At 52.1% G+C, this 13913-nt stretch overlaps 1 protein-coding gene across 1 annotated transcript; it reads left to right on the top strand.

Moving 5' to 3' along the window:
• The first annotated feature begins 10736 nt into the window (after nucleotides 1-10736).
• Nucleotides 10737-12704, top strand: LOC129062298 (protein S100-A15A-like). Its single transcript, XM_054563168.1, has 2 exons — nucleotides 10737-10886; nucleotides 12528-12704. The coding sequence occupies exons 1-2, from the start codon at nucleotides 10737-10739 to the stop codon at nucleotides 12702-12704; spliced, it is 327 nt and encodes a 108-aa protein (XP_054419143.1).
• Nucleotides 12705-13913: the final 1209 nt, after the last annotated feature.

The raw sequence follows: 13913 nt of genomic DNA, 5'->3' as shown, positions 1-13913 counted from the left end.
TGCTCCAGTTCTTAGGCTGTTGGATGGAAGAGGAAATGGGGTCCTTGGATTGCCTGTTTTGGGGAATTTTCAGCTTCATACCTCCTTGCTCCCTGGAACTCCAAGGCTAGACCACATCTAAATAAAGAGAACGTCTGATATCCTAAAGATGGTTATTTCCACAATACTCTGGATCCCATAGCAGAGAAGTGGGACAGTGAAGCCCTGATGCCACAGAATTGGAAAGCGCCTGGGAAATGTGCACGGCTCACGTGTGTGGGCGTCTCATACAAACTGCCATCGTCTCCTGATCTGGGAGAAAGCTCCTAAGTGGAACCACCCAAGTCCTCTGTTAATTTGGCCAAAGCCAGAGCAGAGCCCTGTGCCTAGAAGGTCACCAGACATTCCCTCAGCTGGAGAGGAGGCCGGGAACCTCTGGTTGATCAGTCCTCGATCCATGCAGGGGGCGGTCTTCTCACCAGGGCAAGGTTAGTGGGCATTCCAGGCCTGGGCTTAGGAGAACCTTCAAGACTTTGACAGGAACACCCTCTCTCCCCTGAGGTTGGGGTGCCTAGTAGGCCATCATCAACCCAGGGCCTGAGAGTCAGGTGAGTCCAGAGAGAGAAGAAGACAAGAAGTGGAGCGGGGGGGGGGGGGGGGGGTCATTCCTGTATCTTCCACCGGGGATGATTCCCCAAGCGCTGTCCCAGAGGAGCCAAGAGAGCAACGGGGAGCACCCGGTCCAGTCATCTTGTTGTAGATGAGGACGCCGGGACCTCAGTGGGATGAAGCCTCACAGCCCCGTTGGAGGCAGCGCTGGGACTGCACCCAGGCTCCGAATCCTCTCCCATCGCTGCTTTCCCTGCTCCTGCACCCAGCAGAACATGCTGGGCCCCGAGCACCCCTCCCGGCCAAGAGTCAGCTGCAGACTTACCAGAGCTGAAGAGGTGTCACTGAGGAGAAGGATGAGTGCGCTGTGCATCTGGGCAAAGACCGATCCCTTTATAAGGCTCAGCCTGGCTCCTCCCTGGGGCTGGGAGCCTGGGGCCGTGTTTGCTGCCTGCTTCCTGGACCATTGCTCCACTCAGGTGGGTGGGACACACCTAGGAGTGAGTGTTCCATGTTTCCTGGTTAAGTCCCAGGTAACTCCCAAGGGACAGAGCCTTCTTCCGTCCCTAACTTGATCTGGGGGTGGGGGGAAGTGAGGTGTGTCATACCAGCACAGGTAATTTGGTGGAGAGAACTGGGTTTCTGGACGTAAAGAGGATGGGACTCTGAAAGGCAGCTCGGTCCGAGTCTGCTCCTCAGTCCGTCCATCCGCATGTTTGTTCTGACAGCTGACAGAGCTCTCTCCACTGGGTAACGAGCCCTTCCCTGTGCCAGGCATCGCCATACCTGCTGTACTGACATTCCTCCGAAACCTTCATGACCTCATGAGATGGCGCGGTTACCCTTGTGTTGAGGAGGGGAAACTGAGGGATTAAGAGGTAAGCAAACTTCCCGCATGTACGAGGCTAGTAGAGAGCGAGGTCAAGATATGATCCCAGAAGAGCCTGATTCATTACATTACACCAATTCATTACATTGACACATTAGTGACTTTTAAGGAAAACATTTCCCTGTCCTTTAGAGTTACCACAGGTCCCCAACTATAAATTTCAGAGTAGGTTATTTTCTCATTGATATATTTAAACAAAGTATAATTTCAAAGGCTTTCCGAGGGAGTACAAACACCTGTAAGACATGAAGTGAAAGTTTGTTCAACCTAACTTCCTCCTGCAAGATAAAATTCAGAGATGTTTAGAACATTTTTGTTAAATATACCCAAGTATTTTCATCTCATTTGAAAGGAACAAGTTGTCCATAACATGGGGTTAAACAAAAAGTAATGAAAAGAATAAGTCATTCTTTTCGAAAGGTGGCTTTCAGGTCTTCCCGAGGCTCAGTGGTCCATTGTTCCCCTGGTGCTTTCTTTACTCTGGTGTGATGACTCCAAGGTTTTATTCCCACCAATTTCACCGTGGTTGGGGTGGTGAGTAGTATGTCCCAAGGGTCAGTCCACTTCTCTTCTAGTTGGCTTCCTAGAGATCCTGTCTTCCAAGTCTTGAGTAACATCTTGTTTCTGGCTCAAAGGAATGTAGTGAACCTGTGGGGAGTGGTCTCCACTAGAAGCAAGGTCATCAATTACGGCTAAGGTCTGAATTAAATGTACATATTTCTTTACTTTCAATTCTCGATCTATGTATAGATCTCCCACTCCAGTCATAGCCTGATGTGGTCACCTGTACACAATTTCACAAGGACTCAACTGAACCTCACTTCAAGGAGCCACCCTTATCCTGAGCAGGGCAATAAGTAAAGTGATACCAATGGAGATGAATCCCTTAACACAGCTCGGCTATATTTTTCTGCAAGGTATGATTCATCTTCTCTACACTTCCAGAAGCCTGACGTCTCCATGCTGTGTGTAATCTCCACTTGATTCTAAAGACTAACTAAACTTCTGTGTAATTTCTGAGACAAAAGCAGGTCCATTATAGCCCTGGATGCTGCTGGATAGGCTAAAATGAGGAGTTATTTCCTTCAGTTAAGTCTTTCATTACCTTGAGGATTTCTCTGTTCTAGTTGGATAGGCTTCTACCCATTCTGAAAAGGTGTCAACAAAGACTAGCAAATATTTCCACCCTCTGACTCTTGGCATCTGGCTAAAGTTTATGTGCTAGTCCTCAAATGGGCTCTGTCCTTGGTGTTGTTTCCTTTTTTTTCTTTTGATGGGGATCTGTCTTGGGGTTGTTCTGGCACACAACCCATTTAGCAATTCTTTTCATATTGCTTTAGAAAGCCCATGACCTGTGAGCCACAGTTTAGTTTAATTACTTAACAAATGGCCTCATGCAAATGCTGCATGACTGACTTTACTAAATGTTCAGGAAGCAGTATAATTCCTTTCTTATTCCTTCTTCATCCACTATCAGCACCTTCATCAAAACTGCAGCTCTCTGCTCTGGCTGGTGTGGCTCAGTGGATTGAGTGCCAGCCTGCAAACCTAAGGGTTGCCAGTTTGATTCCCAGTCAGGGCACATGCCTGGGTCATAGGCCAGGTCTCCAGTTGGGGATACGTAAGAGGCAACCAGTCAATGTATCTCTAGCTCATCAATATTTCTCCCCCTCTCTTTCTCTCTCTTTTCTCCTCTCTCTAAAAATAAACAAAATCTTAAAAAGGAAAAAAAAAAACAACCCCAAAACCCAGCCAGCAGTCTCTTTTGCTGCTGGATCAGCCAGATTGTTTCCTTTGGCCACTTCAGTGTCCTCTTTCTGATGCCCAGGGCAGTGCATAACTGCCACCTGTAAAGGTACCTGATCAGCCCCTAATAATTTAAAATTTCTGCTGCACACTTAATCTCCTTTTTATTGGAGGTTAACAGTTCTTTTTCCTTCCAGATGGAACCATGTGATTGCAAATTTAGGAAAGCATACCTCGAGTTAGTGTACACTTTCACCCTCTTTTCGTGCAACAATTTCAGTGCCCTCGTCAGTGCAATCAGTTCAGCTTTCTGAGCAGAGGTTCCAGCAGCAAGGCCTTGGCCTCTGCTATTCCTTCAAGAGTCATGACTGCATAACCAGCCTTTCTGATTCCTTTGTCCCTACAACTGCTTCCATTTGCGTGTAGTGTCCAGTCTAATTCTTCTAGAGGATGATCCTGTTAATCAGTTCTGCTAGAATAAACTTCATCAATTATCTCAACACAGTCATACATTAGTGCAGCTGAGTCAGGCTCAGGGAGAAGAGAGGCAGGACTTGACTTCCTTCGAGTTTTGAGGGACACATTGGGATTGTTGAGAAGAATGACTGGGTACCGGCCTGCTCTTCCAACAGTGAGCCGAAAATTTCCTTTTTCTCCAGCAGGCTCAACACTTGCTGGGGTACATAAATGGTGACGGGCTATCCCAAGGGAAGCTTTTAAGCTTCCTGTAAGAACTTGCAAGTGGCTGTCACAGCTCTCAAGCAGGCTGGCCACCCCTGGACAGTGTGATCTAGTTCCCTTGATGAGTATGCGATGAGCTGCGAAATGTCACTAAGCATTTGGGTGAGGACTCCTAGGACAATGCCCTGCCTTTCATGAATGCGTAATTGAAAGGGATTTGGTAGGTTTGGAAGCCCCAAGGCTGGTGCAGAAGCCAGGTGCACCTTCAGGGACCCAAAAGCCTGAAGGGGCTCTAGTCTGGTCCTTTCAGAGTTTTCCCAGCTTAATAGATCTGATGTAGAAAATGGATTATATGCCCAATAAGCTCCCATTGGCCCTCTGGCTCTACTCCCACTGGAAGTTTTCGGAAAGGGCATTGTCCTGCCCTAGTAGGGGCTTGTCCTCCACTGAATTTGGTTCCTTGACCGGTTCGGAATGGAGAGACTGGTTCAGGCTAATTTCCCCAGTTCCCTCAGCCCAGTAAGATGGATGACCCCCCAGGGCCCGGGGGCCTTGGGAATTCTGACCATGCTCATTGCAGCCATGATATCCAGATCTTCCTGGTCCCTCTCTTCTGAGCTTCTGCTATCTTTCACAGGCAAATTTCCTTTTACTATTAACTTATTTCCCTTTAATCCTGCATCTTTATTATGTAAACCCATAGGTAAGGCATTTTGTCCCACTTCCCTTATCTTTGACAAAACAGCTCTAACTGCAGTATAATACAGTGATTAAAAGACCCATTCTTTGGCCAGTGCTCTCCTGAGTCTAGCTTATACAATACATAAACCAAACAGTATTACAATAAAAAAACCATTTTCTTTTTAGCCATAGGTTGGTAAGCATAGACTGCCCAATCAGCCAAAACTCGCCCCATAGGGCTGTTTTCTGGAAGGGAGGCTTTCCCCATTCTACCAGACAGAGCACTGTAATGTCATAAAAGCCAGAAGGCACCTTAACTAAACTAGAAGGCACCTTTTTACCAGACAGAGCTCTGTGAACCAGAAGGCGCCTTAATTCCTGACGATCTAAGTCCTGATCCAGGACTGTAACCTGAGGCAGAAGGCACAATGATTCAATCAAACGCGAAGATGACGGGAGGTGCTGAGAGTCGGAGAAGGAGAATCCCCAAGTGAAATCACTTGGCCGCTGCTAGGGAGCCTCCAAACCGGCACCCCAGGCTCCCCCAGTCCAGGCAGCCAATGGGGCTACTCACCAAATACCCAGACTTACCGGAGAGTTCCAAAGTCTGTCCCAGAATGGAGTCTCCGAAACCCCTAATCCTGGTATGAGAGGAATACCCTCTGTGAAGCCCCGTCTTGGGATAATGAGCCACCCTGTGTTGGGCGAGCCCCACCACCCCACGGGTCTATGGAGACACCTGAGGGGAGCGGGATGCAGCAGGAGCCTGGTGGCTTTTAGGCATCAACTGTTTCCATGTTCGAGCACAGCCCTGGAGCTGGGAGGACAAAGCTCCATCAGGTAACTGTCCCTCGTCAAGGGAAGAAAGATGTCACTGTGAATGAGCTACCACCTTCCTCTGTCAACACTCAGGCTGGTAGCCTGAGGGGTGGTGAGCATGAGTAGATACCAAAGTGTAGGATCCCAATTTAATGAGGTTTCTAGAATAGTAAAATTCATAGAGACAGAAAGTAGAATTGTGGTTACCAGGGTCTGGGAGGAGCAGGGTAAGGAGAAGTAATTGCTCGATTGCCATAGTTTCAGTTTACATGATGAAGTTTTAGACATGGTGGTAATGGCTGCACCACAGCCTGATTGCACTAGTACCATGGATTGTACACTTTGAAAATAGTTAAGATGCTAAATTTTATGTCATGTGTGTTTACTTTAATTAAAGAAATGGAAAGGAAAAGAGCAAATACAGATGAGCTAAACCCAGGCAGTGGGGATTTGACAAGGAGACAATCAAAAACAGCTATTCTGTCAAAGGAGGAGAGGTCACCACAGTGAGCTGTGTGCTGATGTCCCGGAGCCCTGTGTCTCTGTCGAAGGGTACCCTGGGTTTGCTGGCCTGCAAACCAAAGGGTTGCCCCTTAGATTCCCAGTCTTGGCACACGCCTGGGTTGCAGGCCCGGTTCCCAGTAAAGGGTGTGGGAGAGGCAGCCACACATTGATGTTTCCCTCCCTCCCTCCCACTCTAAAAATAAATAAATAAATAAATAAATAAATAAATCTAAAAAAAAAAAAAAAAGCTAGATGGAGATGTGACTGGGCAGCAGCAGCTTGGCCAGGGAGAAGCTCCCAATCTGAAGGAATTAACACACTGCAGAAGGTGCCCAGCTTCCTAAGGAAAAAGGAAAAAATAAATATGCTCCCGAGTGAAGTCTTAGATTTTTTTGCTTCATTTTTTTAATTCTTAAATTTTAAAAAAAGTTATTATCCTATTGAACCATTAAAAACTAAATTAATGCAGTTCCTGTGAGGCGGGAGACAGCACAGGAAGAACTCTGAAACTGTGCTGCTGCCACTGGCCGGCGCCCAGCGTCCTGGCTGCGGGGAAACGTGTCGGGCTGCACTCAGGGAGGATGGACAGTAAGCTAACGCAGGGAGGAGGAGGGAGACAAGTCTCACCCGCTCACTCAGCAGCCCTGAGCCTGGTCCGATGGCATTGCCAGGTGTTCCCACATCACAGGAAACACCACGCTAACACGGGGGGAGGGCAGCCCTTGAAATTCTAGGTAGCGTCTCCACTGTCTTGGAAAGCAAGCCTTGAACTGCTCTTTCATCCAAAAGCCTGGAATGCAGGAGAGGGTCCACAGTGCCCAAAGAAGCCCATAAAACAGCTTTGGTTAACTGCCTGCCTCTGGTCACTGTCTGTTTTAAGAGGGAGTTCCTGATGCTTTATGGGCACAGAAAGAGTCCATAAATAGCTTTGGTGGCTGCCCCAACATTAATTAACTGCCCCCTGTCACGTACCCGTTTTACAACAAGATGAACAAATGGGGTCCAGAGCAAGAGGATTCGGGCTAACAGACCCCCCCACACCTCAGTTTGGGTAGTCATGTCCCCCCACGGGAAAGCTGGCACCACCTTTACATCAGTATTTAACTTCTTCATCCCCATCCCTCCAACTATGTACGTCCTCAGAACAAAGGACCTGGGGCACCTTGCCACCCTGGCCTTCAGCTGCCCCTACCTTTGCCACCCCGCTTTGCCCTGAACCTATGCCTTTCACCACCCCCCACCCTTAGGTAGGCCCATTCTCTTCCATGGGAACAGATCACCAATAACCCTGATTGCACACTAATAGATTTGCTGATCTATAATTCCTAATGTGTATCAGCAAGAAGAACCAGATTTCTCCCGTTAAGTGAAGTGAATCCTTCAGGCTCTACAGAAATCACACACTACAGTAGGGACCCTGTATCTCATGCAATGCAACGAAGCAGCCTTAGGCTCTCTGTAGAGGAACTGCCACTTGCATCCATGTTGTTCTGTGTACACCTAGTATTATTACCTCCGTGCTGCTTTTACTGTATAATGTGCAGCCACTAACAACTCCCTCCCTCCATATCACCTCTGAGACCCATTCAACACATGATGAACATAATTTCATATGCTCTCTTATGGACCTGTTTGAAAATTTGGAATTGAAATTGAAATTTTTTAGTGACAAGTTATTATCTAGTAATTGTCCAAAGTGATACTGGTATACCAAATTCCTTAATTATGTGGTTTCTAAGGTTTTATTGTTGTCGTTGTTGTATTTGGGTATAGATATTGATGTGGTAAACATTTACCTGTTTATTGTTTTTTTAAAACCAAGTTTATTGTTGTTTTATTGCATTCTTGGGATAAATTCTCTGGAGAATGATGGCTGAATCTAAGGTATTCAATACATTCTCTGACTGTAGGTTGGCATAGCTCAATTGTTTCACCTTTTAGAAACTTGAGCCATTTTTAAAATTTTACTGTATTGATGAACCACTTATTTGCTGAGAAGATCATTATGTTGGGAAGATGAAGGCTCACCCAGTGAACTATAAAATAAATTTGGCCTAAGTATTTACATGTTTCTCCCAAACCTTCGGAGACAAGGAGAAGGAACCTGTGGGTCAATTACTTGTCCTTTGTCGCCCCCTCTTGGGAGATTTGCTCACTAGCCTGTGTGGCCCCTCCCAGGGCAGATGCCCGACAGCAGGTGGAAGGGATTGGTGAACAGAAGGCTTGAGTTCAGGGAAGCCAGTTCACCCTCTGCTCAAAGGCCAAGTCTACGCCTCCGGCCTCTTTTAGAGTAGAGGTACTTCCACATTGCAGTCGATTATTTCCTTATAGTAACGCTGTCCCTATCACTGGTCCCTCGCCTCCCACCTACCACCCAAACCTCTGAAATCCTGCACGCAGGAGAAAGCTGCAGCTCTGGCTTGGCACAGGGGGCCCTTTGCATTGGTCTCCATCCTCCTCTCCAGCCCTGCTTTTGCTGACTGCGCCTCACGGGGCCCGTGGACGCCTTCCCCCTAGCAGCCTCCCCACCCCCCACCGCCTCATACCACCAAGCCTTTGACCCTGCTATTCCCTGTCTGGAGTGCTGGTCCTCCATACTCCTCCTTGCAACGAAATCTTTTCTTAAAGTCCCACCAAAAACGTCACCTCCTAAGGAAGTCTTCCTCAACTCTCCAGGCAGAAGGTGTTCCTTCCTGCGTGCCCAGGGTACCCTGTTCGCGCCACTAAGTTGGTAATATTCACAATGTGTGACTGACTGTCCCCTCCACTCGTCCCTACCCTGTGAGCTGGCTGCGGTCTTACTCATTTTGCCTAGAGAGTCCTGGCACGCTGTAGGGCCTCGGGAAACACCTGTCAGATGAATGAACGCTTCATGACCTTGGAGTTTGGGGTTCACTGATTGAGGGAGGGCATCCAAGGAAGGTGTATTGAAGTTGTGTGTCAGACCCCACCCAAGCCCTGGAGCTGGGAGGATGAGCGCCGAGGCAGGGGGTGGACAACCTCGTGACCTCGTGTGCATCTGAGGTGCTTCGGTTCAGGCTCTGAGGGAAGGTGGGTCCCTGAAAGTGGTTGAGTTAATGTTAGGAATCATGTGCTCTGCGATATCGTCTCAGGAATGCAATTAAGGCTCAGTTGTGTTGATGAGGAGCCTGTGAGGAGTCACAGCAGTGGCTGCCATAATTGGAGGCACCGAAGATGGGCAGGAGGAGGGACTTGGTGGCGGGGCCCCTGTGCACACAGCTGCGTCCTGCGCGAGCGCCGGGGAGGCTCTGGGATAACCCGGAGGCCTGGACTGCATTGGGAGCAGCCTCTGCCCAGCAGCAACAGGTCAGCGCCTCTTCCTAGAGAGTTGTGAGGGCGGGCGGGCTGTGTTGGGTCTGTGCGGGTCTGTGAAAGCAGAGGCGGGCTGCTTATTGAATGTTGGAGAGTGTGTTCAGTGTAGATGGATGTCCCAACAGCATAGCTGTGGCCCAGAGTGGTTTAGAGCCCAAATTTAAAACATATTTTTGGAGTCATTTCCGAAGACATTGGTTTGAATCCAGGTCCAGGTGGATCGGCTGTGTGATGTTGGGAAATTTTCTTAACCTCTCTGGGTTTCATTTCCATCTCAGGGAAGTAGGGCTAGTGGTGCCCTGCTCCTGAGGTCGTTGTGAGGGTTACATGAGATACTGTGCGTAAAGGGCTTCGCCTGGTGCCTGGCTGGCTCCACAACAGTAGGAACCAGCAGTTGTCGTGAGACTTTTCTGCACAGAATCCAGGGAGGACGCTGCCCGGACAGGTCTGCATTCTGAAAATAAGCGGGGAGCAGGAGGTCGCTGCATCAGCCCTACACATCTGTGCAGAGCACCAGGATGGGTGCTGCGGGTGACGAGGAAAGGCTGTGGGTGCTCCTGCCTCCCCCAGCACTGGCCAGGCTGGAGCACGGGGCCGGGACGGCCGCGGGAACGTAGGCCTAAAGGGGCCGTGCGGCCTGCGTGTAGACTTTAGAGAGGCTCACAGGGCAGGGCAGTGGCAGGGGCAGAGTGGGAAATCTGTGCTGCCTGTGCATTCAACTGAGAAAGGAAAACCACACAGTTTTTTCAAGGCTGGAATTCTGGGCGGTGTCATTATTTTAATATTTTGTTTGTGGTATAAAATAGTCCATGGTAGTGAGGATCTTGCCTTCTCAATGGGTTTAAAAATATTTCCATTGGAAAAGGCTGTCTTGCTTTGAAGAGTCCAGTTTCTGTTTACTCTTTTTTTTAAAAGGATTTTATTTGTTTATTTTTAGAGTGAGGGGAAGGGAAAGAGAAAGAGAGGGAGAGAAACATCAGTGTGCAAATGGTTGGCTCTCCCACGTACCCCTTCAACTGGGACCACAACCCAGGCCTGTGCCTGACCAGGAATCAAACCAGCAACCCTTCAGTTTACAGGACGACACCAACCCCACTGAGCCACACCGGTCAGGGCTGGCTCTCTTTATTCTTGACTTCCCGTGACTCCTAAGCTGAAGGCCGGGCTGGTGAGGAGCATACACCTTCTGTCCTCAAGGAAGGGACAGGGACAGGAAAGAACCTTGTCCTGAGACTTCATAGCAAGCCTCTTGCAGGGCAAGAACGCTGAATTAATTTTGCCAAGGATTGTAGGGAGGGCAGGGAGGGGCCCTGACACAAGGTGGGCGGGAAGGAAAAGGCAGAAGCCTCCTGGGGGAAGGGCCCTTGCAGGGAGCTGGCCCACAGGCGGTGTTTCCTGCCCTCTCCCCGCAGATACTCCACTGTTCCCAGCTGCTCCGCACCCGCGTCTCCACAGTTGGCCCCAGTCCCTCTGCCGTCAGAGGGTCCCAGCCGCCATGACGGACACACCAGTGGAGGAATCCCTCTTCCAAATCATCCACAGCTACCACCAGTACGCGGCCCGGGAGGGGGACGTGGAGACCCTGTCCCTGGAGAAGCTGAAGGCCCTGCTCATGGACAATGTGCCCCGCTTCATGGAGAGCTTGGTGCTTGGGCCTGGGGACAGGCAGGGACGAAGGAGAGGGCTGGTTGTGGGGTGGAAGGAGGGTGTGGGTACAGGTGGCCGTCTCCCAAGGGGGTTGGAACTGAGGGGCGGGCGAGGGCCCAGGGCAGGGCCCGTGGCCCAGGGAGGGTGGGCCCTGGCGGCTGCACCTCCAGGAGCTTCCTGCCTGGCCCCACTCCGGCCCAGATATTGCTAATCCTAAGCCGAAAACTGTGTGTGCCTCTGTTTGTTCACTTCCCGCGAGAACAGGTCCTAAACCTCCTCTCTGCCCCTAGGCCTTTCAGTCACCGCCCGCATTCAAAGGGCCCGCGGTGACCTGCCCTTTGAATGCAGCCCCCTTTCCTGGGTCTGGCACAAACCGCCCCTGCCCCCACATCTGGGGAGGATGGCTGGGTTAGAGGGAAGCCAGGAGGGAGTAGGTGTGGGCAGAGAGGAAATGTAGCTTCCCTTCTCCCTCTTGTCCCCAGGCTGACAGGGTCTCAGACCAGCCTGGGGGCCAGCCCCGAATCTAGGCTGCCCAGACACCCTGCGCAGGCCTGGGGAACTTCACTGCCTTCAGGCCCTGGAACCTTCTCTGCCAGCAGGCCCCGCCGTGTGATTTCTGGGCTCCCCAGGGACTGCAAGGCCAGCTGGAGTGTCTGTCCTCCGTGCCATGCCCTGGGGATGCCCAGAGGACTCCAGTGGCCCTGACTGAAGTGTTGGGGACTCTGGGGTAGCTGGTGGTGGGCAGTGGGGAGAGACAGAAGGTGCCAACTGGCCCCCAGGGCCCGGGGCGGTTCTCCAGGCCCCCAGCTTCTTACAGATGCAACAACATCCTTCCCCCGTGGCTTTCTGAGGGCTGCCCACGGGGCTCCCCTCCACCAGCCCAATCCTGCTGAAACCTGCTTCACTGCCCCTGCCCTGGGCTCCCTCATCTTCTCCTTCTGTCTCTTCGTTGCGTCTTTACCCTGCCTCCCTTCCCGCTGACCCTTCCACCTCAAATGCCCCTTTCCTCTCCTTCGCTGTCCCCAGTCCTTAGCCCTGAGGGCCGCCTGTTCTGAGACATCCCAGACAGTTCCATTGCCTTTTCCCTCGTTCTGCATTTCCTTAGGACACGGGCCAGTTGTCATAAACAATTGCTGGGCAGATGTCACCCCATGCAGATCCTGACGCCACTGGGGCTGGCCCTGCAGCGGTGCCGGAGGTGCAGACGGGAGGCTGCCCAGGGGGCTCGGCCTTGGCCAACTCCCGCTGCAGAGTCCCAGGCGGGGGTGCCCCCGCAGGGGAACCTGTAGTCCATCAGGGCAGACAGACTTACACAGCCGGCCGCGGAGGACCAGGCGCTCGGCCCTGCTCGGCCACTGTAGGTGGCTGGCCAGCAGGCAGTGCCCCGTCTGCGCCTTCTGTCTGCCCCATGCAGCCCAGGTCCAGGTGCCCGGCACCCGTTTGCCCCTTCTGCCCGACTCTGCAGCACATGGGGTGTCCTGGTCACTGAGTGAGGAGGGGCTGTTTCCGGCAAGACTCTGGCAGGCAGGGCCACACACAGTTCCCCTGCCCCGGTCCTTCACCAGCGGGAGGTGGAGAGCCTGGCCAGCTGCTCGGGACAAGTGCCTGGGTGCTGGCTGACCCTCCGCCCCCTCCTCAGGGCCGGAAGGAGCCCCACTTTGTCACCGAGCTCTTCCGGGCAGCGGACAAGGACAAGGACAACCAGATCTGCTTTGACGAGTTCCTGTACATCCTGGGCAAGCTGCTGAGGGACTACCACCTGCAGTACCACCGGCAGCTGTGCGCCCACTACTGCACCCAGCACAGCCTCTACTAGACGGAGCACGGCACGCCCCCCACGGGGGCCTGCCCGAGAGCCACGTGACCCAGCTGTGGGCGGCGGCGTGGAGCTCGGCCACGTGTGTCTGCGTGTGCCTGATGTGTGTGCACACGCATGTGCGTGCCTGTGGGAAGGACACCTGGGAGGGAAGAGAATAAAGCGCTTCCTGACGTTGCTCCGTTCACGGTTAGGGTGCCAGTGATGGATGCGTGAGGGGAGGTTCGGATCCCCCAAGGAGGGGACCACCGATGTTGGGTGAGAGACACAGCCCCTGCCTCCAGGCGCCCCGGTGTGAGGGGTGAACAGCCCCTGCTCTCAGCATCAGTCTGACAGGGAGGAGTCTCTGCTGTTGGGGAGCTGACCCTCTGACACGTGATGTTTTGACCACTCAGTCACTACACAGATGTGATGGGACAGGACAGGAGGGCTGAGGCACACCCTAGGTGGACCCTGGTTTTGGAGGTCTCCTGGCTCTGGATGAGAGCCCCAAGGGCCAGCGCGGAGAGGCAGAGTGGCCTGAGAGGGGCCAGGACGGGCACCAAGATGATGCTAGTGGCTGACCTGGGGCGGCAGCGTCAGGGCCTGTGTGGGAGCAGATGGGGAGGTGGGTTTTGTGCTGAGTCAGAGCCCAAGGGCAAAGCCACAATCCAGCCTGTTAAGGGGAAGGGCAATGAGTGCAACTTGGGTGACTGTCAATCAAGGAAGTCTTCCTGGAGGAAAAAAGGGTTGTGTCTGGTTTTGCTAATAAAAAATGATGATAGATGTAGGTGTTACTCCAACTCAAGGCTACGTGTGACTCACTGACGGATCCAAGTCTTCCCGTCATCTCTGACCCCTCCCCGCCGGGGCCTACCCCTGCCCTGTCTCTGTGTTGTCTGTGTGTGTGCCTCTCTCCGAGAGCCCAGGAATCTGATGGAGTCCCTCTGGGAGGACCTCCTCTGCCGGAGGCCCTGCTAGGGCTCATCTTGGGGGGTTTCTTGTCTGAGAACGACCTGAGAACCCGTGCCCTGAACTTGCTGCGGTGGAAACAATGAGATCTAAAAGAGTGATGGGCGATCACCTTCACTGCTGCCCCGTGCAAATGATCGGAGGTTCATGTAAGGGACTTGGTTTGTCTCTCTCCCCTGCCTGGGTCTGTGTGCCCAGAGGGCAGGCGCGCCCTGTGGGCTGAGTGGGGACATTTTTCTCTGGTCAGTCAAGCCTGAA

The sequence above is a fragment of the Pteronotus mesoamericanus genome, unplaced genomic scaffold, assembly GCF_021234165.1.
Source record: "Pteronotus mesoamericanus isolate MK-2021 breed Mesoamerican mustached bat unplaced genomic scaffold, CSHL_Meso_final scaffold_705, whole genome shotgun sequence".
Taxonomy (NCBI): Eukaryota; Metazoa; Chordata; class Mammalia; order Chiroptera; family Mormoopidae; genus Pteronotus; species Pteronotus mesoamericanus.
The sequence above is the reverse complement of the archived record's forward strand: the minus strand, read 5'-3'. Positions and strand labels throughout refer to the sequence as shown.